Source organism: Mesocricetus auratus, unplaced genomic scaffold (assembly GCF_017639785.1).
Source record: "Mesocricetus auratus isolate SY011 unplaced genomic scaffold, BCM_Maur_2.0 Super-Scaffold_15014, whole genome shotgun sequence".
Classification (NCBI taxonomy): domain Eukaryota; kingdom Metazoa; phylum Chordata; class Mammalia; order Rodentia; family Cricetidae; genus Mesocricetus; species Mesocricetus auratus.
This window is the reverse complement of record NW_024429186.1, coordinates 17470333-17494640: the sequence shown is the minus strand read 5'-3', so window position 1 is coordinate 17494640 and position 24308 is coordinate 17470333. Positions and strand designations below refer to the sequence as shown.

Here is a 24308-nt window from a genome sequence, read left to right as displayed (position 1 = left end):
TTGGCCCAGACCTGGGGCATCTGAACTGCCTTTGGTGGTAACCAGAACTATGGTCATCAATGCAGACCCTAGTTGCAGTAGACCCAGGGACCCACAAATGGCCCCCATCAGCAGTTTAGGACTAAATTACACCCCATGGTGACTGGTGTCAGAGAAGGGCACTTAGGTCAATATGGCCCAGACAGCAGCACAGCCCTCAGACCCCAACATGGCCACAGGTGGCAGCCCAGAAGTTGGGCATCCTTGTAGCCTTTGATGACAGTGAAGATCATGGACATCAACACAGACCCCAGCTGTTATAGAACCATGAAGCTAGATATGTTCCTAGGCAACATGCCAGGCCTGGATGTCACCATGGCCACAGGTGGCTGTACAAGTCACTCAGATCTGTATCAACCTGGCTGCAAGGTGGCCCTTGGCCAGCAAAACAGCCCCATGTTGGGGCTCAGACTCTGGGTGTCCACATGACCTTCCATGGTAACAGGTACCGTGGATATCAGCACAGACCTTTGCTGTGGTAAGTCACAGATCCAACATGGCCCTAGCCTGTCTCCATGGCTCCAGGTGGTAGCTCACACCACACAGATTGGAATGGCCCTTGCTGTGGTGTGGCCCTTGGACACCAATGTGGCCATATGTGGGGGTGTCCCAGACCTTGGGCATCCCCAGAACCTTTGGTGGTAGCAGGAGTCATGGATGTCAACACAGACTGTGGCTACTCCAGGGCCATGAATCCAGACAGCCTTTGGGAAACATCCAGGACCCAACATCATCATGGCCCCAGGTGGCAAGCAGGTCTCCCACAGTAACCTGTTCCTCAACACCTTCATCTCTTAAGAGTTGTCTCTCACCACAGCACAGAAGTCATTCAGTCTCTCTCTCTCTCTCTCTCTCTCTCTCTCTCTCTCTCTCTCTCTCTCTCTCTCTCTCTCTCTCTCTCTCTCTCCCCTCCCTTCCCTCTCTCCCTCCCTCCCATCATGAATTTGTTCAACATGATGGTGCTCATCTGCCTGGCACAGCAGGTACTGGACTGGCCCATAGTTATTTTTCCCTGCCTAGGACAAATGACTGTGTGTGTGTGTATGTGTGTGTGTGTGTGTGTCTGTCTGTCTGTCTGTCTGTCTGTCTGTCTGTCTGTGTCCATTTCTTCCCAGCTCAGTCTTAATGGACTGTGGTGTCTTCTCCCTGCCCAGGGCAAACAACCCTGGGAAAGCATGTGTGTGTGTCCATCTCTGCCTGCTCCCCACATCCCTTTTAAAAACTGAACAATAAATTTAAATCCCTTTTAATTTAGTCACAAAGCAGCCATTTTAGTAAAACCATATTTTCTATGTGTAAGACTAGTTGGCTTTCATTTTACGATTATGAAATATATAAACTTTCGTTTTGTATGACTAAAACAGCTTCATAAGGGCAAATTGGAAAACCTTAGGACACTAAATAGGTTACTGAATTCTGAGGACATGCTTGTAAAAATAGGTTTCCCTCACTGGTGATGGTCATCATTAAAGAGAGAAATTTTTATTAACAATTATTTTCACAAACGTATCATAACTAATAATGTGATATGCTCCTCCATATCAAATTCTCATTATTTGTTATATTTTTTCTTTCCTAAAGAAAGTCTACTGTTCTTTCCGAAGTCAAAAAGCAGACACTTCGAGGGAAATTTTGAGTGTATTTACATCAGGAGGCCATGCTCCTAAGCTGATACTCACGAACAGCACATACCACGGTGGCTTCCACTTTAACTTATCTCTGGTAATTATGCTTTGTCTTACACTATTGCATGTCACCGAGAAGAATATTCTTTCACTAGATGTCTTTTTACAATTTGGAAATTCAGCAATGTTATATCTCTACAAATGTTTGAGATACAATAATACGTGTTGTGGAATATTCCTTTACAGTGTTTGAAGATATGTCACAGTGACTGGTTTAATAACAACTAAACAGCCAAGAGCTAGGTAGGATTTTGGGGGTAGAGAGAATGCTGGGAAGAAGGGTGGAGTTGCAAGGAGACACCAGGGACACGGAGCAAGCAGCATGGACTTTACAAACAAAAGGAAACCGAGTCACGTAAAAGAACACACATCAAAAGATATGGGTAAATTTAAATGACAAAAACTAGTTGGAAACAACCCTAAGCTGTAGGCCAAAATTCATAATTAATAACAAGTCTCCCTGTAGTTGTTTAGAAACTGCCAGGTAGGACAGAAAACTCTGCCTACAAATATAGCAGAAGTAGTTAATTTAGAAGTCATCTAGTTTGAAGTATTCAGAACATATCTTCTTAGGGGAAATGGCTATTCTGATTCCTTTACCACTTTAAATAGGGATTTTTATGTTTTCATAGATAATTTATATATGCTGTTTATATATTCCAGGTATAGGTAGCTTATAAGATATATTGTTTGCAAATACTTACATTTATTCTATTATTTATATTTTCACATCCTCCAATACGTTTAAGTTTTTTTTTTTTTGCTTTTGGGGATTTTTCAGGTTTGTTACTTGGGTCTCACCCAAAATCTTAATGGTTGGCCCCTATCTTTGTTTCAGCTATCTATAATTTTCACTGTATTTTTTTATTTGAAACAAATTTGTCACCCATTATTGTATACTATAGTATATAAGAGTCTTTAGTTATTTTGGGAATGGATAGGTTGATTATTTAACATTTAAAAATAAAACAATTTAGGGGTCCTGGTAAAGCATTTAAAATACAGACACAGACAGGACAGGAGTGATCCCACCCCAATTCCTGAGGTGTGGTGAAGGAGTTGAGGTCAGCCTCCATCTGGACCAGCCTTCTCCTTCAAGCTGAGACAGTCTCAAGTGAGGAAGGTCTCAGCCTCATCTCTGTGAGAAGACAACATTGAGTGATCACCAAGAAAGAGATGCATTGATATGTGGATTGGTTCCTGAAGTGTCTCTGGGTATTCTGTAGGTGGTTTCCATTCTGCAGAAGAGAATAGTGGTCCTGGGTGTGGGTCTGAAGATAAAGAGCCAGCACTCAGCAAAGACCATCTTTCTTATGGTACCACTGTGTCCCTTTTTTCAATAGCAAGGAAACAAAAATCCCAGGAAGTCATTAGAAAACTGTTTGAATTGGTACAGGAGACCACTTCCTAAACATAAAATCAGTAGCACAGACAGTGAGGTCAACAATTAATACTTGGGACCTCCTGAAACTGAGAAGCTTCTATAACGCAAAGGACACAGTCAACAAGACAAAAAGGCAGCCCACAGAATGGGAAAAGATATTCATTTACCCCACATCTGACAGAGGGCTGATCTCCAAAATTTACAAAGAACTCAAGAAGCAAGTCTCCAAAACACCAAAGGATCCAATTAAAAAGTGGGCTGCAGAACTAGAGAATTCTTATTGTTATTGTTTTTTCAAGTTGTTTCTTTTTTTGATATAACATTTCATGTCTTATGGTAAAAATATTGAAGTCCTGTTTTCTAACATTTTGAGATAATATAACATTATTACCATGCTACTGCTTCCTTTTCCTTTATTACTGGGTCAATTGTGTATCTCTTAGTTCAGTTTTCCTTGCCTATCTTATTCAATCTCTTATTGAACCCATTCAGTATTACTTTACTTCATTTGTTCTACTTTAGTTTTATTGTTTTAATTTGTTTAGCTTATGTATCTTTTATACTCTGTTTGGAAGTATCTATGTATTCACTTTGGGACAGTTTCCTTCAGTCTATGCACAGATTTGTAAAAAAAAACATTTAATCCATTGCCTCTTAGCCAAACTGAGTCAACTGACTGTGTACAGTTGCCACTATAATATCAGTTACATTTGCCTTTTTTTCCTTATTGTCATTGTTTTGGTTGAAAGCTGTACCCACTGTAGGTGACATGTTGTGGCAACTCTGTGTTCTGGCTCGTTCTTCTAAGAAATGCTATTATTACTGTTTGTCTAAAAATCAGGTAATTTCCTTGGTAAAGAAGAAAGAAACCTGAAAGCTGTCTTACTTGAAGTCCTGATGGTTAATACTCTGCTAGGTTTTTGTCTTCCACTGCTTTTCTTTGTAAAACTGTTCTGGGAGTGTCCTCTACACTGGTATAGCAGGGTGATTTAGACATGTTTTCAGCGTAAACTTTAGAGCTCCTATTCTTACTGCTCTCCTGTTCCTGGAGTTCTCCTCTTACATTCCCAAGTGCTCTGCCAGCCTGATGCCTTGACTCTGATTTATCGGGTCCCTAATGGTTCAGCTTTGTGCTTCCTGGGCTGTTCCAACAAGTGGCTATGTAGACTAGATAGATAGATAGATAGATAGATAGATAGATAGATATCTTACTAGCATTGCTGTCAACCCACTATTACAATGATGCATACTATCTTTGAATATGTGTGTGTGTGTGTTTACTGTAAGTGCTAAGAGGTTTCTTTCTATTGTAGAGAGGGGGCAAGCTTATATACAGGCTTACAGCACAGTGGAAAAAGATATCGTGTTTTCCTCATGTTAGATGTTGATGTCAGTTGGGCAATGGAGGAGGGGCAGTGAGCCAGGACTAGAAAACAGGATGCACCTGTGGCTATCAGCTGACAAACAACTCAAAGACCCTGTGGGGGCCAGGACCCAACATCTCCTCCTTCTTTATATATATAAATTAACATCTGTCTCAGGTGACTAGGACGTCAATGCCAACTTTACCAACAATGGAGAAATCACCCAGGCCGCATGACTCTCTCGTCTTAGGCTGGCTGGCATCCCCTTAGTCTCACTTGTCATTGGCTGCCTAAGGGATTTTCTGTTACTCCCCCTGGTGGTTTATCCACTGTACTAGCTGTAGTTACAGACTGTGAAATGGCAGTCCCATATACATTGGCTGCTGTAGCAGCAGCAACAATAGCTACAATCACCCCAGCAGTGATGTCAAAGTCTCTCTTTTGCTGCATTAGGGCAAGTTGCAGTTCTCCAGAGAAATACACTGACATAGGCACGATTTCAGGCACCAGGAAGATCAGGACTGACGAACCTTCCAACCAGTAGCTTGCAAGGTTGAGAAACTGGAACCCTGGAACCCGCTGTTTCTTTTCTTTCTCAGACTGTAGATTCAATGACATCAAGGGTCAGGAACACTGGTTCAGTGGATCTCACTCGAACTGGCTTGGGTAGGTTCCCATGGTCTCAGGTCTGTTTTTTTTCTGTTCCATGCATCTCACCAAATGTTCTGGCAGCCAACGAGCTTTATTCTTTTCCTGCAAGAAAACACAAATACACTCTCCCCAAATTAGGGCAAAATTGGGTCTTCTTCACTATATAGTACATGGATGTCTCCATTTGATCCAAGCAAAAGTTGTTCAAGTTCCATAATGCCAGAATCTGTCTGCAGCAGATTACTCACTGGCATGCACATTTAAAAAAAATTACATCACGTGTTGACTGGGAATGTTACTCTCTGCCCCCCCTTTTTTATCTTTTGAAGTTACATTTTGATCAATTTTCCATAGAGTATCTAGACCCATTGTTCTTATCATTTTTGGAACTCCCATGTAAATAATGACTCATCACATGTTTGTTGACTTTTCCAGTTTGTGTAGTGACCATCACGAAACTTAAATACCTATCAATTGTCATGTGAATACATTTTAACTTGCCAAATTCTTAGGTAGCTTCTTAACTATATCCAAAGCAACTTAAGTATCCTTTTAATCATATCCAAGGCAATTTAAGCAGTTCTTTTTGTCAACATTCACACATTCACAATCACTTTTCACACATACTGGTGTGTCCACACCATACACACAGGACATACATACATCGTTTAGTTATCCTTTTTCCCTTGGTCATCGTTAGTTTGTTGAAATGAAACTTCCTTAATTGAAATCTCTGTGACAGAACAGCTCCAGCCAATCCTTGAATTAAAACAAAAGGTTGAAAAAGTCCTGTGTGCTCCTCATCATCCCTCCATTTGAGAAGTTCTGAGCTATACTCAGGGGCTACTGCTGTACCCACTCCTTGTAATTCTGTAGCTGTAGGATGGAAAGGCCAGGCTTTTGACCAAAATATTTTTAGAGATGACTCACAAAATTTACCTTAAATTTGTATCTCAGCTGTTTTAGATGTTGGATTACCTGGGCCCCTGCTTCAGGTGGTCTTGCTTCATCAAACCATACTAGTCTGGAAGGAACCCGTAGCTTTTTATTTTCTGTGGAAACAAAAGCAAAAATTCTTTTCCTAAGTAACCTGTCCTTATATGTAAATTGAGAAGTCAAAGCATTTTCAAAATATATAAGTTGCATTAATTTAACAGCATTGATAATCAAATGTCTTTTAGCAGTTGTTGTTCCTTAGCAATTAAACAGTTCAAAGACAACACAACAGCACACAGTATCCAGACTCTCCATGCATCTTCCATCTTTATGTGGTTTGTTTGTTTATTTATTACTATTATTATTACTTTATTTCTTTTCCTTTCCCTTTTTCCTTTTTTACCTTGGTACCCGTAACTTGGAACCCCTTTTCAATCCACCCTCTTAACCCGAGGGCAATCTCTCAGGTTCCCCTTTCTTTCCTGATCTCAGTGTCAGGCAACGGCCTGGAGATTTAAATCAACCTGTTTTTAATTCCTTTCTTTCCCGAGTCTCCTTTTTTGTTTCTTTCCCAGTCTCATTTTTCCCCAATCTCATATCTTTTCCAGTCTCATTTCTTTTCTTTCCTGAGTGAGTCCTGTCCTTTCTTTCCCGATTTCTAACTGGTACCTGTTTTTGACTCCTGTTGATCAGTCATGGCAAGGCACTGGGTGTCCAGAGCTCAAGGCTACTCTGGTGGTGGCAGCAGCTGTAGCAGCTCAAGCCCTGCTCCAACAATGGTTCAGGTCTCTCTGACTTTATTTCCTGATCTTGGTGGGACCTCCTCTTGTGGTGTCTGCTCCATAATCAAGTGCGAGGTATCGGGAAAATGAAAGACAAGACGTCCAACTGTTTGCACTAAGAGAATGTGACTGCAGCCTTTATTGCCAGGTGAATGTGTGTGTGTGTGTGTGTGTGTGTGTGTGTGTGTGTGTGTATGTGTGTGTGTGTGTGTCTTTATTGCAAGTGCTAAGAGGTCTCTATTGTAGAGAGGGAGCAAGCTTATATACAGGCTTAGAGCACAGTGGGAAAACCCCAGGTGGAAGAGATCGTGTTTTCCTCATGTTAGATGCTGATGTCAGAGGGGCAATGGGGGGTGCAGTAAGCCAGGACTAGAAAACAGGATGCACCTGTGGCTATCAGCTGGCAAACAACTCAAAGACCCTGTGGGGGCTGGGACCTAATGTGTGTGTGTGTGTGTGTGTGTGTGTGTGTGTAGAGAGAGAGAGAGAGAGAGAGAGAGAGAGAGAGAGATTTCACTCCTGTGTGAGTGTAATATGGAAAAATCCCTAACAGTGAAATTTGCTGTTGACAACCCTTTATATGTAAGTGTACATATGTATGTATATTTGGATATTTTTGACAAATTTTACTATTAAACGTTGGAAAGAATATGCCAAAGTAAGTGTTGCTATGATGTTGTAAAATAATGAATACTGATTTTTTTTCTTCAAGATCAGCAATCGAACTTTCTGGATAATTGATATTCCTAGAGAAAGGATCACAGTAAATAGAGGTAAGTGGGGATCTGAAGTAATTCCTGTACTCAATGGTTTGTATTGCCAAATTTATTAAATAAAAGCACTGACTTCTTGTAATAAAGTACACCTTATCTCATGTGTTGTGTGACAGACATTTCCTGAGGAGACACAACAAGCGTATGCTCACTCCTGCAAGGGAGCCAGCAGCAGGCCAAAGTAATATTTACCAGTGTTTATTTTGGAGAACCAACGAGTCTTTTCAGGGGCTCACTAAGCATGTTGTGAGTGGTAACATGCAGGAATATCTCAAGTGCAACTATGTCACCAGATCTCCAGAAGCCATGTAAGGCTCCACTTTGTAGTGTGCACAAGTAATCCAGTATTCCTATGGAGATATGGAGGAGAGACATGAGAATCCTTAGAGAAACCTCTGCCCTACAAGATATCAAAAAGATACCCTGATTCAAACATGGTGGGAGTCACAGATTGATGCCCAAGGTTGGCCTTATACAGTTATATTACATGGCATCTGCATGCCTAAACTAATGGAGTTCTTTTTAATGTTTTATGATTTATTTTTGGCAAAAAGCTCGTCTTAAAATATAGACTCTTTAAATTGTACTTTCATTAGTTGAAAGTGAAATAATATCACTATAGGCACAATTTTGACAATTAATTTTTCTATTGTGTATCCATAGCTTAGGCCATTCTGACAGTGGCAAGATGATAACTCAAAATAGATTTAATTTGTATTTCTCTGATATCTAAGTTCTTTGAACATTTTAAAGTGTTTCTCAGATATTTTTCTTAATCTTTTGAGATTTTGAATTGATATTCTAGACCATTTATACTTAACATATTTGTTTATTTGGCGTATTGAAATCTACCGTCTTGTAAATGGAACAAAGTTTTACTTGTTGGTTACCTCCAAGTTTACTATTTCCTCTTTTTTTCTCTCTTCATTTTATGTCAATTACTTTTGTGATTCCATTTTACCTCTATTATCGGTACATTATTTATCCCTTATTTTTTTTCAGTGCTTAGCTATGCATTTTAACTAATTGCCATCTGCTCTGATACAATATGTTTCAGTGATTTTACCCTTAGTAGAACATTAGCCCTTAATATTTTATTTTATTGAAACTAGGTCTAACTATGTAGCTGTCACTGACCTGGAATTTGACTCCAAAGACAAAGAGATCATCCTGCCTCTGCCTCCAGAGTGCTGGGATTAAAGGTGTTTGCCGAACATAGTTGGCAGTGTTTTTTCTTTAAAACACTCTTACTGCATAATCGTACAGTAATCTTTCAGTTCAAATTTAGATCATTCCATCACCAAGGGTAGAAATGCTATGGCCACTTGTAGTCATTGCCAACTCTTCTCTCCTCACTACATATTATCTCTCCCATGTACCTAATCTCAACAATCTCTCTTTATTTCTGTCCCTGTTTGTCTTCCTTTTCTGGTCCTTTCCATCCTCTCATCTAAGTATATCTATGTCTCCATGACTAATATCCTCCCATTTCTCCCTGGCACCTAACCACCCAAACTCTGGGAACCACAATTCAGTTCTGCCCTATAAAAGTAACTTATTTACATTCTACATGTGAATGATACAATGTAGGCATTTGTCATTCTATGTCTGGGTTATTTCACCTAATATAATGTTCTCCAGGTTCATCTGTGTTGTCTCAAATAACAAGATTTCACAGTATTCATATGAATGTGTGTATATATACTATATTTCCAGCATTTATCCCAATGAGAATGGACATTTTAGTGAGTGTCTATTCTGATTATTGTAAATAGTACTACAATAATAAGATGGAGGCAGACAGGCATCTCCTTGTCACAGTGATTTCTCTTCCTTTGACTACATACCCAGTTGTAGGATTGCTGAATTATTTTTAACATTTTGACACATCTACATTCTGTATTACCTGATGGCTATATTGATTTATATTCCCATAGCAGTGTTGAAGGGTTCCTAATTCCCAGTATCCTTTTTCATTATGGCCATTCTACAAGGCATTGTATATATGGATTTGAGTCATATTCCCAAGGTGATTAGTGATGTTTCATATACCAGCTGGTCATTTTCATGTCTGCTTTTGAGAACTGCCTATTTTAAACTCTGTTGTTTGCTTTTTTGTTATTGAACTATCCTTGCATCTCTGGGATGAATTCCATGAGAATGGTCTTCTGTGCTAGTAATTTATGTTTTCTAGTATTTTTAAAGATTTATATATTTTTATTTTATGTGTGAGTGTTTTTTTCATGCATATGCATGTGTACCATGTGTGTAAGAGCTCACAAAAGCCAGAAGACAGTGTTTGAAGCCCTGGAAATGGAACTACAGGTGGTTGTGTTGGCCATGTGGTTTCTGGGAACTGAACCTGGATCCATTAGAAGAGCAGCAAGTGCTCTTATCCACTGAGTGATCTCTTGCATATATTGCCTAAAGGTTCATTAGGAATATTGGCTTGGAGTTTTCTCTATATGGTGCGCCTTTATCTGTTTTGGTATTAGAGTAATACTGACCCTGTAAAATGTATTTAGAAGTATTTTTCTGCTTCATTTATGGGCATTAGTTTGATAAGAAATGCTGTTAACTTTTCCTTACACATTTGGTCAAATTCAGCATTGCTACCCTCAGGTCTTGTACTTTTCATTGGCAGATACTTTAAAGAAATATTATACTGTTTCACAAAAGGGTTATAGTTTTCATTCTCTATTGTAGCTGTAGGAGAGAGGTTAGGATCTGAATTTATTAGCATCAAGATACATTGCTGTGATAGTAAAATCATTTCATAATTATTTTCCATTACTTCATCAAAATACATTTGCAGAAAATGTGTGAAATTTGACACATAAATGTAGCCAAAATGATTATAAAAAGAAAAGGTACAAGTGTTGGTAATGTTCACATAGCTTCCATTTCATCAATATGACATGTAAAAAGTTGTTTGTCTTTTATTTTTAGACATCGCAGCTGTAGAAGAATGGATAATAAAGGTCACAATGCATGAAGGATTAAACATTTATGATACAGAAGGGACGCTATTGGATCTTGTCCGAGGTAAATATCAGCATACAAACTAGAATGGAATTCACATAGTCTTTGAACAAACTTTGATGACTACCATACAGTGCCAGATGGTCAGCATTGCAGCCTGATGGAGCAAACAAGGAATGTGTGTGTGTGTGTGTGTGTGTGTGTGTGTGTGTGTGTGTGTCTATGCAGAAAAAAAGGATTGGTCTGCTTGAGAAACTGAGAGGACACCTGCTTTCTGAAGCACAGAAAATGATGACAAGTTTAGTGTCCCTTGAGTTTGGAAGGGCTGGTAGGAATTGTGCAAAAGGTGAGGGATTTTAACTACATATAACAAAACAGCATCAACTGAGTGCATTGAGTAGGAAGGTGATACATTCTGATTTAAGCTTTAGAAAAGGTCCCACTGTTATATGCTTGGAGAAGAATGGCAGGAATGGAATAAAGGCCATGGCTAGCAGCTGTTGCATCACCATACTCAAGAGCTTCATGTGATCATCAGGCTGTGCGGTGCATGCCATGCAGAAACTGAGCAGGAGCAGCCTAAAGTACTTTGGAAGTAGAGCAGATGGGATTCCTGATGGCCAGGGTGAGGGAAGTGTGAGTGCCAAGGATGAATCCTGCTCTTCTTCTGGAGGAATCACAGTAGAGCAGTTAGAGAAGTTAGAGATAGGAGGGGAGTGGTGATATATTATTTGTGATTTAATGAAGCTTGCCTGAGGATACAGAATGAAAATTATCACAAGCCAAAGAGTCAGGCAATGGTGATATACACCTTTAATCCCAGGACTCAAGAGACAAGCAGAGGGATCGCTGTTAGTTCAAGGCCACACTGAGCAACAAAGAAATTGATCCAGTCCTAAGGAGAAACAGCTCCCACAAACGTGATCTCAGCACTTAGAATCAAATACCTTTAATCACAGCGCTAAGGAGATAAAAAAGGGAAAAAGCGTAATGAAGATTTTTTTCTTCACTCATGTTGAGGAGAGGCAACAGTCTAGGGTTGCAGTCTCAGGATCTGTGGAGCTAACTGGATCACCCTTTCTACCTTAGGTAAAGTAAGACACTGGCTTGGGTGCTTTGATTGTCTGACCGTCAGGCTGAGCCCAACATCTGTCTCTGGGTTTTGATTATTTGTGCTAAGAGAAACAAAACAAGGAAGTGGGAGTCAAGGAGAAAGTAAGGGTGTGGCGTTTGTCTTTATTCTCTACTAAACCCAAAAGAGAGGCTTAAAAATACTATCTGTGCTGCTTAATATCTAATACAGACTGAAATAGATTCCAAGCCATGCTTCCCAATCCTGTATTGTCCACATAAACTGTTTTTAATTACTGGTCAACAGTAACCTTCCCACTCGTCACTTTGCAAGTGGCAGATGTGGGGTTAGGGACTTTACAGGACAAAAAGGGAAACTTTGGGTAAGTAAATTTCTATAGGAAGTCAGTTTCCCTGAGTTTGAAAAGAGATAATTACCAGCAAAGGTCAGGTGTTGATCTTATCAGAAGCTTACCAAAGGTGTTTATCAGTCAAATCAACTTTCCTGAACAATTTCTCAGCTCTTTTGAGCCTTTTAGGTCACTAACACTCTTTAGTTCTTATGACTTAAACAGAGCATCTGACTCCAAGCAGCTTTTTATGAATGTAAGGCACTGTCAATCCGGGACAAATCAAACTTCCTTGTTCTCCAAGGTCAGATGGAAATGACCTGCAACCACATGACAGCCCACATGACAGCTGAAGCTGTGTGAAGTCCTGTGCAACTTCCTGCTGAATTGCTGTAGTTGACATTGTTTCTTTCCCCTTCTGGAACTGCAAAATAACCAAACAGGCAGAAATTGAACTGCTTGTCTTGCTTTAGACAAACCAGGGGAAGAGGGGAGTTTCCAAGGGTATTTGGGTCTAGACACAGTTGATTTTTCTGAAAGTTTGAGGAGATTTAACTGCATACAAACAGCTAAGAATTCATTATCATGTGTCTGTTGTTAGAGGTTCTGTGACTACTTTTTTAATCACCCAGTAGAATTCTTGCCACTTCCTTTGAACACCTTGTTCTTTTCTGTTATTTTTCTCTCTAATTTTCCCAAAACAGGAAAAACTGTTTTTCTTTTTAAATGTTTAAATAAGAAAGTTTTGAGAAGTTTTTCTCAATGTTCCTTTTCCCCAGGAGAAAAGAGAACTCCATTTTTTATACATGAAAATTTGACTTTAGCTTCAACATGTTTCATATCCAAGTAGATATTCTAAGTTCTAAATCTGTAACCCTTGTCTGACTAAGGCTTTCACAGAGGATCATTGCCTCATCCAGTCTTGTGAGTAAGAGTATAGTCTCCCTCTTCACTTCCAGTGATTCTCAGGGCTGAACTGATCCCTGGGAGAGCCCCACTTATTCTCATATTTCATGGAGTGTCTCAGAGAGGGAAGAAAGATAGGGAGAAAAGCAGGGAACTTCTGAGTTAGAGTTTAGCCAAAATGAAAACAGAGGAATTTTTAAAAACTACCTGATTTTTCATAGGAAGGTGATATGCAGGTTTTGATAGGCTGAAGATGGATTGTTATTTTTTTCTGTTGACCCACTATCAACTTATACCTGTTTCCTAGATATCTTAGTCTCTTGTTAACTGATGATAAAGTCTATTTTCTCTACTTGTACAATATATTCCCTTTTTATTTACCTAGTTCTGCTTTGATGGGATTGCAAAAAGGAGCAAAAGGGAATGTGTGCTTTTAAAGCAGAAGCAGACCCTTAAATTACAAATATCACTGTTCTATGTTCCAGCTCTGTAATTCTAAGCACAGACAATGTGAACATGTGTTTTTTTAGACAACAATATTTATACAACACTAGAAAGTACATTGACAAGTGTTTAACTTCTCATGGAATATGATAGATGTCACAACATGAATATGTGATTTTTTAAAAAATATATATAATACACTTGGGAAAATCAGAAGTTTTTGAAGTCCTTTTAAAATAGATTCTCCAGGATAGTTGATTCACCTGGGAAGCCACAGTTTTTAAATTTTTATTTTTAAATTTAAATTAGAAACTAGGTTGCTTCACATGTCAATCCCAGGTCCCTCTCCCTTTCCTTCCGCTCCTCCCACACCCTCCCACCAAACCCCCCATACACCCTCATTTCCCCAGGGAGGGAGACACCCTCCATGGGGGTGTCCATAGTATGTCATTTCATCCAGGGCAGGGCCTAGACCCTCCCTCAAGAGTCCAGGCTGAGAGTGCATCTCTCATTGTTAGATGGGCACCCAAAGTCCATTTGTATGCCAGGGATAAATACTGATCTACTACCTAAGGCCCCGTAGATTTCCTAGGCCTCCTCACTGACACCCACCACATTCAGAGGGTCTTGATCAGTCCCATGCTGGATTCCCGGCCATCAGTTTGGGATTCAAGAGCTAACCTTTGTCAGGCCAGCTGTTTCTGGGGGATAAACCAGCCCAGTCTTGATTCCTTTGCTCATCAGTCCTCCCTCTCTGTCACTGGGTTCCTTGAGTTCAGTCTGCCTCTGTTAAGGAGAAGCTTTTTCCTTGTGAGGGAGCAGTCCGGCTAGCCTGGTTTCAGAGCCGCTTTCCCGCCAGCCTGGTTCTAGAGCCGTATCAGTCCCAAATAAACACACAAGACGCTGTATTAATTATGAAGCTGTTGGCCTTGCTTGTTTCTTACTGGCTAGCTCTGACTTAAGTAATTACCCCATAATTGTTAATCTAAGTATGTCTCTTACCGGAGAGGTTTCCGGGCTTCCTACCCCAATGGCGTTACATCTCGACTCCCTGTGTTTCTCCTTCCCAGAGTCCTCCTGGACTCCTAGTCCCTCCTATCTTGGTTCCCTATAGGCTCAACAGTACTTTATTGACAAATGCACAGGACTTCCCCCAACATGCCTCTGCTTCCATCAGACATTGGGTGAAGATTCTGTTTCCCAGACTCTCTGGTCATGGGACTGTAGGCTGACACTCCCCAGATCTATGTCTAAAATCTATATATGAGAGAGTACATGCCATGTTTATCTTTTTGTGACTGGGTTACCTCACTCAGGATGGTTTCTTCTAGTGTCATCCATTTGCCTGCGAATCTCATGATTCCATTATTTTTTTCTGCTGAATAGTACTCCATTGTGTAGATGTACCACATTTTCTCTATCCACTCTTCAGGTGAGGGACATTTAGGTTGCTTCCACGTTCTGGCAATTACAAATAAAGCTGCTATAAACATAGTGGAACAGACCTCTTTGTTGTATGAATGGGCATCTTTTGGATATATGCCTAAGAGTGGAGTTGCTGGGTCTTGTGGTAGGTTTATTCCCATTTTTCTGAGGAATCTCCACACTGATTTCCAAAGTGGCTGAACCAGTTGGCACTCCCACCAGCAATGGAGGAGTGTCCCCCTTTCACCACATCCTCTCCAGCATAAATTGTTATTGGTGTTTTTGATTTTAGCCATTCTGACAGGGGTGAGATGGTATCTGAGAGTTGTTTTGATTTGCATTTCCCGGATGGCTAAGGATGTTGAGCACTTTCTCAAGTGCCTCTCAGCCATTTTAGACTCCTCTATTGAAAACTCTCTATTTAGTTCTGCAGCCCACTTTTTAATTGGATCCTTTGGTGTTTTGGAGACTTGCTTCTTGAGTTCTTTGTAAATTTGGGAGATTGGCCCTCTGTCAGATGTGGGGTTAGTGAATAACTTTTCCCAATCTGTGGGGTGTCTTTTTGCCTTGCTGACTGTGTCCTTTGCCTTACAGAAGCTTCTCAGTTTCAGGAGGTCCCATGTATTAATTGTTGACCTCACTGTCTGTGCTAGTGGTGTTACATTCAGGAAGCTATCTCCTATACCAATTCGTTCAAGGGTACCAGTCACTTTCTCTTCTAAGAGGTTCAGTGTGGCTGGTTTTATGTTGAGGTCTTTGATCCATTTGGACTTAAGTTTTGAGCATGACAATAGACATGGATCTATCCGCATTCTTCTACATGCCAGCCTCCAGTTATGCCAGCACCATTTGTTATAAATGATTTCTTTTTTCATTGTATATTTTCAGCTTTTTTGTCGAAGATCAGATGTTCAAACATGTATGGGTTAATATCAGGATGTTCAATTCGATTCCATTGGTCTACCTGTCTATTTTTGTGCCAATACCAAACTGCTTTCAGGACTACAGCTCTATAATAGAGCTTGAGGTCGGGGATGGTTATGCCTCCAGATGTTGCTTTGTTGAGTAAGGTTGTTTTGCCTATCCTGGGTCTTTTGTTTTTCCATACAGAATTGATTATTGTTCTTTCAAGGTCTGTGAAGAATTGTGCTGGGATTTTAATGGGGATTGCATTGAATCTGTAGATTGCTTTCGGCAGAATTGCCATTTTTACTACATTGATCCTACCTATCCAAGAGCACGGGGGATCTTTCCATTTTCTGTGGGCTTCTTTAATTTCTTTCTTTAAAGACTCAAAGTTCTTGTGATACAGATCACACTTATTTGGTTAGCATTACCCCAAAATATTTTATGTTGTTTGTGGCATTGTAAAAGGTGATGTTTGTCTGATTTCATTCTCAGCCTTTTTATCATCTGTATATAGTAGGGCTACTGATTTTCTTGAGTTGATCTTGTAGCCTGCCACTTTGCTGAAGGTATTAATCAGCTATAAGAGTTCCCTGTAGACTTCTTTGGGTCATTTATGTAAACTATCATATCGTCTGCAAATAGTGAAAGTTTGACATCTTCCTTTCCAATTTGTATCCCCTTGATCTCCTTTTGTTGTTGTATGGCTCTAGCTAGAGCTTCAAGTACAATATTGAAAAGGTATGGAGAGAGTCGACAGCCTTGTCTTGTTCCTGATTTTAGAGGAATTGCGTTGAGTTTCTGTCCATTTAGTTTGTTGTTGGCTGTTAGTTTGCTGTATATAGCTTTTATTCTGTTTAGGTATATTCCTAATATCGCAGATCTCTCCAAGACCTTTATCTTCAAGGGGTGTTGGATTTTGTCAAAGGCTTCTTCAGCATCTAGTGAGATGATCATGTGATTTTTGTTTTTCAGTTTGTTTATATGGTGGATTACATTGATGGATTTTCATATGTTGAACCATCCCTGCATCCCTGGGATGAAACCTACTTTTTCATGATGAATGATTGTTTTGATGTGTTCTTGGATCTGATTTGCCAGTATTTTATTGAGTATTTTTGCTTCAATGTTCATGAGGGATATTGGTCTGAAGTTCTCTTTCTTAGTTGTATCTTTGTGTGGCTTGAGGATCAAGGTTATTGAAGCATCATTGAAAGAGTTTGGCTAAGACCCTTCTGCTTCTATTGCGTGGAATACTTTGTGAAGAATTGGTATAAGCTGCTCTTTGAATTTCTGGTAGAATTCTGCACTGAGGCCATCTGGACCTGGGCTTGTTTTGGTTGGGAGACCTTTTGTGTCTACTTCTATTTCCATAGGGGTTATAGGTCTATTTAAATTGCTTATGTGTTCTTGATTTAATTTTGGCAAGTGATAGCTATCCAGAAAATTGTTCATTTCCTTTAAATTTTCAAATTTTGTGGAGTACAGATTTTGAAAGTATGACCTGATGATTCTCTCTGAATTTCCTCAGAGTCTGTTGTGATGTCCCCCTTTTCACTTCTGATTTTGTTAATTTGCATGTTCACACTCTGCTTTTTGGTAAGTTTGGATAAAGGTTTGTCTATCTTGTTGATTTTCTCAAAGAACCAACTCTTCATTGCATTAATTCTTTGTATTTTTGTGCTTGTTTCTACTTTATTGATTTCAGCCCTCAGTTTGATTATTTCCTGGCATCTACTCATCCTGGGGGAGTTTGCTTCTTTGTTTTCTAGAGCTTTCAGCTGTGCTGTTAATTCTCTAGTGTAACTATTCTCCATTTCTTCATGTGGGCACTTATTGCTATGAACTTCCCCTGTAACACTGCTTTCAAAGTGTCCTATAGGTGTGGGTATGATGTGTCTTCATTATCATTGAATCTGGGAAGTCTTACTTTGTTTTTTTATTTGTTCTTTGACCCAGGAATTGTGCAGTTGTACATTATTCAGTTTCCATGAGTTTATAGGTTTTCTGCAATTTGTGTTGTTGTTAAAATCTAATTTTAATGCACAGTGGTCTGATAAGATGCATGGAGTTATTCCAATTTTTTGTAGCTGCTGAGATTTAATATGTTGCCAAGTATGTGGTCAATTTTTGAGAAGGTTCCATGTGGTGGTGAGAAGAAGGTATATTCTTTTCTATATGGATGGAATGTTCTATAGATGTCTGTTAATCCCAATTGGGTCATAACTTCTAATAGTTCCTTTGCTTCTTTTTTGAGTTTCTGTCTGGTATTCCTGTCTAGTGGTGAGAGTGGACTGTTGAAGTCTCCCACTATAAGTGTGTGGGGCTTTACATGTGATTTGAGGTTCAGTAATGTTTCTTTTACAAACGTGGATGCCTTTGTATTTGGGGCATAGATGTTCACAATTGAAACTTCATCTTGGTGGATTTCGCCTGTGATGAGTATTTAATGACCTCCTTCATCTCTTGTGATTGGTTTTATTTTAAAATCTAATTTGTTAGATTTTAGATTTGCTACCCCCCCCCCCCGCTTGTTTCTTGGGTCCATTTAATTGGAAAATCTTTTCCCAACCTTTAACTCTCAGGTAATTTCTGTCTTTGAGGGTGAGGTGTGTTTCTTTTATGCAACAGAATGATGGGTTCTGTCTTCGAATCCATTCTGTTAGCCTGTGTCTTTTTATTGGTGAGTTAAAGCCATTAATATTGAGGGATATTAATGACCATTGATTACTCATTCTTCTTTGATTTGGAATGGTTGTTGTTGTTGGAATTATGTGTGGAATTCCACCTCTTTTTTTTCTTTTGGCTGTTGGTAAAGTGGGATTTTCTAATTCCTGTGTTTTTTGGTTGTAGTTAACTTCCTTGAGTTGGAGTTTTCCCTTCAGAACTTTCTGTAGGGCTGGGTTAGTGGATATTATTGCTTCAATCTAGTTTTGTCATCGAATATCTTGTTTTCCCCTCTATATTGATCGAGAGCTTTGCCAGGTATAGTAGTCTAGGCTGGCATCCATGTCTCTTAGTGTTGGTAGAATATCTATCCAGGACATTCTGGCTTTCAGAGTTTCCATGGATAAATCAGGTGTAATTCTGATAGGTTTGCCTTTATATGTTACTTGGCATTTTTCTTTAGCTGCTCTTAATATTATTTCTTTATATTGTATAATTGGGGTCTTGATTATTATGTGGCAAGGGGACATTTTGTGGTTCACTCAATTTTGTGTTCTGTAAGCTTCTTTTTTTTTATAAAAATTGATATTTTTTTATTCTTTTTTTTTTAAATTTAGATAAGAAACAAGGCTGCTTCACAAGTCAGTTCCAGGTCCCTCTCCCTTTCCCTCCCCTCCTCCCGTGCCCTCCCCCCATTCCCCCCCCCGTTATCCCCTCGTTCCCCCAAGGAGGGTGAGGCCCTCCATGGGGGTGTCCATAGTTCTGTAAGCTTCTTATAACTTCATACGCATGTCTTTCTTTACGTTGGGAAAATTTTCTTTTATGATTTTGTTGAATATGTTTTCTGCCCCTTTGAGGTGGTTTTCTTCACCTTCTTCTGTACTTATTATTCTTTGGTTTGGTCTTTTCATGGTGTTCCACATTTCCTGGAAGTTTTGTGTTAGAGATATGTTGAACTTAAGATTTTCTTTGGTTGATAAATCAATTTCTCCTAGTGTATTTTCAACACCTGAGATTCTCTCTTCCATCTCTTGTATTCTGTTGGTAATGCTTGTATCTGTAGTACCTGACCATTTGCCCAGCTTTTCTATTCCCAGCCTTCCTTCACATTGTGTTTATTTCTTGCAATTTTTGCTTTGTCTTTTCATCCATTTGTTGTATTCTTTGAATTTTTATTTTGTTTTTTTCTTCCATTTCTTGCATTTTCTGGTTCATTTTTCTTACAGTTTTTGTTTGCTTTTTTTCTATTTCTTGCATTTTTTGGTTTGTTTTTTCTTCCATTTCTTTGACGGATTTTCCTATATCCTCTTTTAGATCCTCTATCATTTTCATGAAGTTGTTTTTTATTTTATTTTTTTAATTTTATTTTCCAGTTTAAATTTAGATAAGAAACAAGGTTGCTTCACAAGTTAGTTCCAGGTCCCTCTCCCTTTCGCTCCCCTCCTCCCATGACCTCCCCCCCGAACCCCCCGTTATCCCCTCATTCCCCCAGGAAGGGTGAGGCCCTCAATGGGGGTGTCCATAGTCTGTCATTTCATATAGGGCAGGGCCTAGACCCTTCCCCAAGAGTTCAGGGTGAGAGTGCTCCTCTCATTGTTCTATGGGAGTCCAAAGTCCGTGTGTATACTTGGGATGGGTACTGATCTGCTGCCCAAGGCTCAATAGATTCCCTAGGCCTCCTCACTGACAACCAGATTCAGGGGGTCTTGATCAGTCCCATGCTGGATTCCCAGGCTAATGCCTGGGATTCAAGAATTAACCTTTGTCTCGTCAGCTGTTTCTGGGGGTTAAACCAGCCTAGTCTTAATCCCTTTGATCATCAGTCCTCCCTCTCTGTTACTGGCTTTCTTGAGTTCAGCTCAGTACTTAACCAAGGGAGTCTGCCTCTTCTTCGATCAGCCACTAAATGAAGTTTCTGTTTCCCAGACTCTCTGGCCATGGGATTGTAGGCTGGCACTCCCCAGATCTATGTCTAAAATCCATATATGAGAGAGTACATGCCATGTTTCTCTTTTTGTGACTGCTTTACCTCACTCAGGATGGTTTCTTCTAGTGTCATCCATTTGCCTGCAAATCTCATGATTCCATTACTTTTTTCAGCTGAATAGTACTCCATTGTGTAGATGTACCACATTTTCTCTATCCACTCTTTGGTTGAGGGACATCTAGGTTGCTTCCAAGTTCTGGCTATTACAAATAAAGCTGCTATAAACATAGTGGAACAGACCTCTTTGTTGTATGAATGGGCATCTTTTGGATATATGCCTAAGACTGGAGTTGCTGGGTCTTGTGGTAGGTTTATTCCCATTTTTCTGAGGAATCTCCATACTGATTTCCAAAGTGGCTGAACCAGTTGGCACCCCCACCAGCAATGGAGGAGTGTCCCCCTTTCACCACATCCTCTCCAGCATAAATTATTATTGGTGTTTTTGATTTTAGCCATTCTGACAGGAGTGAGATGGTATCTCAGAGTTGTTTTGATTTGCATTTCCCGGATAGCTAAGGATGTTGAGCACTTTCTCAAGTGCTTCTCAGCCATTTTAGACTCCTCTATTGAAAACTCTCCATTTAGTTCTGCAGCCCACTTTTTAATTGGGTCCTTTGATGTTTTGGAGACTTGCTTCTTGAGTTCTTTGTAAATTTTGGAGATCAACCCTCTGTCAGATGTGGGATTACTGAATATATTTTCCCATTCTGTGGGCTGCCTTTTTGTCTTGCCGACTGTGTCCTTTGCCTTACAGAAGCTTCTCAGTTTCAGTAGGTCCCATTTATTAATTGTTGATCTCACTGTCTGTGCTACTGGTGTTATGTTCAGGAAGCTGTCTCCTGTACTAATTCGTTCAAGGGTACCACCCACTTTCTCTTCTAAGAGGTTCAGTTTGGCTGGATTTATGTTGCGGTCTTTGATCCATTTGGACTTAAGTTTTGTGCATGGCAATAAACATGGATCGATCCACACTCTTCTACATGCCAGTCTCCAGTTATGCCAGCACCATTTATTGAAGATGCTTTCTTTATTCCATTGTATATTTTTAGCTTCTTTGTCAAAGATCAGATGTTCGTATGTGTGTGGGTTAATACCCAGGTTTTCAATTCGATTCCATTGGTCTACCTGTCTGTTTTTGTGCCAATACCAAGCTGTTTTCAGGACTATAGCTCTATAATAGAGCTTGAGGTCGGGGATGGTTATGCCTCCGGATGTTGCTTTGTTGAGCAAGGTTGTTTTGCCTATCCTGGGTCTTTTGTTTTTCCATACAGAATTGATTATTGTTCTTTCAAGGTCTGTGAAGAATTGTGCTGGGATTTTAATGAGGATTGCATTGAATCTGTAGATTGCTTTTGTCAGGATTGCCATTTTTACTACATTGATCCTACCTATCCAAGAACATGGGTGATCTTTCCATTTTCTGTGGGCTTCTTTAATGTCTTTCTTTAAAGACTCAAACTTCTTGCGATACAGGTCTTTCACTTGTTTGGTTAGCATTACCCCAAGGTATTTTATGTTGTTTGTGGCAATTGTAAAGGGTGATGTTTCTCTGATTTCTTTTTCAGCCCTTTTATCATCTGTATATAGTAGGGCTACTGATTTTCTTGAGTTGATCTTGTAGCCTGCCACTTTGCTGAAGGTGTTAATCAGCTGTAAGAGTTCCCTGTAGAGTTCTTTGGGTCATTGATGTAAACTATCATGTCCTCTGCAAACAGTGAAAGTTTGACTTCTTCCTTCCCAATTTGTATCCCCTTGATCCCCCTTTGTTGTCGTATGGCAATAGCTAGAACGTCAAGTACCATGTTGAAAAGGTATGGAGAGAGTGGGCAGCCTTGTTTTGTTCCTGATTTTAGAGGAATTGCGTTGAGTTTCTGTCCATTTAGTTTGATGTTGGCTGTTGGTTTACTGTATATAGCGTTTATTATGTTTAAGTATGTCCCTGTTATCCCAGATCTCTCCAAGACCTTTATCATGAAGGGGTGTTGAATTTTGTCAAAGGCTTCTTCAGCATCTAGTGAGATGATCATGTGATTTTTGTTTTTCAGCTTGTTTATATGGTGGATTACATTGATGGATTTTCATATGTTGAACCATCCCTGCATCCCTGGGATGAAACCTACTTGATCGTGGTGAATGATTATTTTGATGTGTTCTTGGATCTGATTTGCCAGTATTTTATTGAGTATTTTTGCATCAATGTTCATGAAGGATATTGGTCTGAAGTTCTCTTTCTTAGTTGTATCTTTGTGTGGCTTGGGGATCAAGGTTATTGAAGCCTCATAGAAAGAGTTTGGCAAGGACCCTTCTGCTTCTATTGTGTGGAACACTTTGAGAAGAATTGGTATAAGCTCTTCTTTGAATTTCTGGTAGAATTCTGCACTGAGGCCATCTGGACCTGGACTTTTTTTGGTTGGGAGACTTTTGATGACTGCTTCGATATCCATAGGGGTTATAGGACTATTTAAATTGCTTATTTGTTGATTTAGTTTTGGCAAGTGATAGCTATCCAGGAAGTCATCCAGTTCCTTTAAATTTTCGAATTTTGTGGAGTACAGGTTTTCAAAGTATAACCTAATGATTCTCTGGATTTCCTCAGAGTCTGTTGTTATGTCCACCTTTTCATTTCTGATTTAGTTAATTTGCGTGTTCACTCTCTGCTGTTTGGTAAGTTTGGACAAAGGTTTGTCTATCTTTTTGATTTTCTCAAAGAACCAACTCTTCGTTGCATTGATTCTTTGTATTGTTTTCCTGGTTTCTACTTTATTGATTTCAGCCCTCAATTTGATTATTTCCTGGCGTCTACTCCTCCTGGGGGAGTTTGCTTCTTTGTGTTCTAGAGCTTTCAGCTGTGATGTTAATTCTCTTGTATAACTATTCTCCTGTTTCTTCATGTGAGCACTTAGTGCTATGAAGTTCCCCCCGTAGCACTGCTTTCAAAGTGTTCCATAGGTTTGGGTATGTTGTGTCTTCATTCTCATTGAATTCGAGGAAGTCTTTAATTTCTTTTTTTATTTCCTCTTCGACCCAGGGACGGTGCAGTTGAGCATTATTCAATTTCCATGGGTTTGTAGGTTTTCTGCAATTTGTGTTATTGTTGAATTCTAATTTTAAAGCATGGTGGTCCGATAAGATGCATGGAGTTATTCCATTTTTTTTTTGTAGCTGCTGAGGTTTGATATGTTGCCAAGTATGTGGTCGATTTTTGAGAAGGTTCCATGTGGTGGTGAGAAGAAGGTATATTCTTTTTTATGTGGATGAAATGTTCTATAGATATCTGTTAATCCCAGTTGGGTCATTACTTCTATTAGACCCTTTGCCTCTTTGTTGAATTTCTGTCTGGTATTCCTGTCTAGTGGTGAGAGTGGTGTGTTGAAATCTCCCACTATAACTGTGTGGGGCTTTAGATGAGATTTAAGTTCTAATAATGTTTCTTTAACGAATGTGGATGCCTTTGTATTTGGGGCATAGATGTTCAGGATAGACACTTCATCTTGGTGGGTTTCACCTGTGATGAGTATGTAATGACCTCCTTCATCTCTTTTGATTGATTTTATTTTAAAGTCCAGTTTGTTAGATATTAGGATTGCTACCCCTGCTTGTTTCTTGGGTCCATTTATTGAAAAATTTTTTCCCAACCTTTAACTCTCAGGTAATGTCTGTCTTTGAGGGTGAGGTGTGTTTCTTGTATGCAGCAGAACTAAGGGTTCTGTCTTCGAATCCATTCTGCTAGTCTGTGTCTTTTTATGGGTGAGTTAAGGCTGTTAATATTGAGGGATATTAATGACCATTGATTACTCATCCTTCTTCGATTTGCGATGGTTGTTGGTGGTGGAATTATGTGTGGAATTTCACCCCTTTGTTCTTTTGGCTGTTGGTAGAGAGGGATTCTCTAATGCTTATGTTTTTCTGGTTGTAGTTAGCTTCCTTGGGTTGTAGTTTTCCTTCCAAAATTTTCT

General features: G+C 39.6%; 1 protein-coding gene across 2 annotated transcripts in view; it reads left to right on the top strand.

Moving 5' to 3' along the window:
- LOC110340584 (cation channel sperm-associated protein subunit beta) overlaps window positions 1-24308 on the top strand; it is a 115869-nt gene that overhangs the window by 8159 nt on the left and 83402 nt on the right. For both annotated transcript variants that reach the window (XM_040743361.1, XM_040743360.1), the window contains exons 3-5: window positions 1621-1761; window positions 7554-7614; window positions 10564-10659. In XM_040743361.1, the coding sequence (XP_040599295.1) occupies window positions 1621-1761; window positions 7554-7614; window positions 10564-10659 (298 nt within the window). The remainder of the gene's footprint in view (window positions 1-1620; window positions 1762-7553; window positions 7615-10563; window positions 10660-24308) is intronic.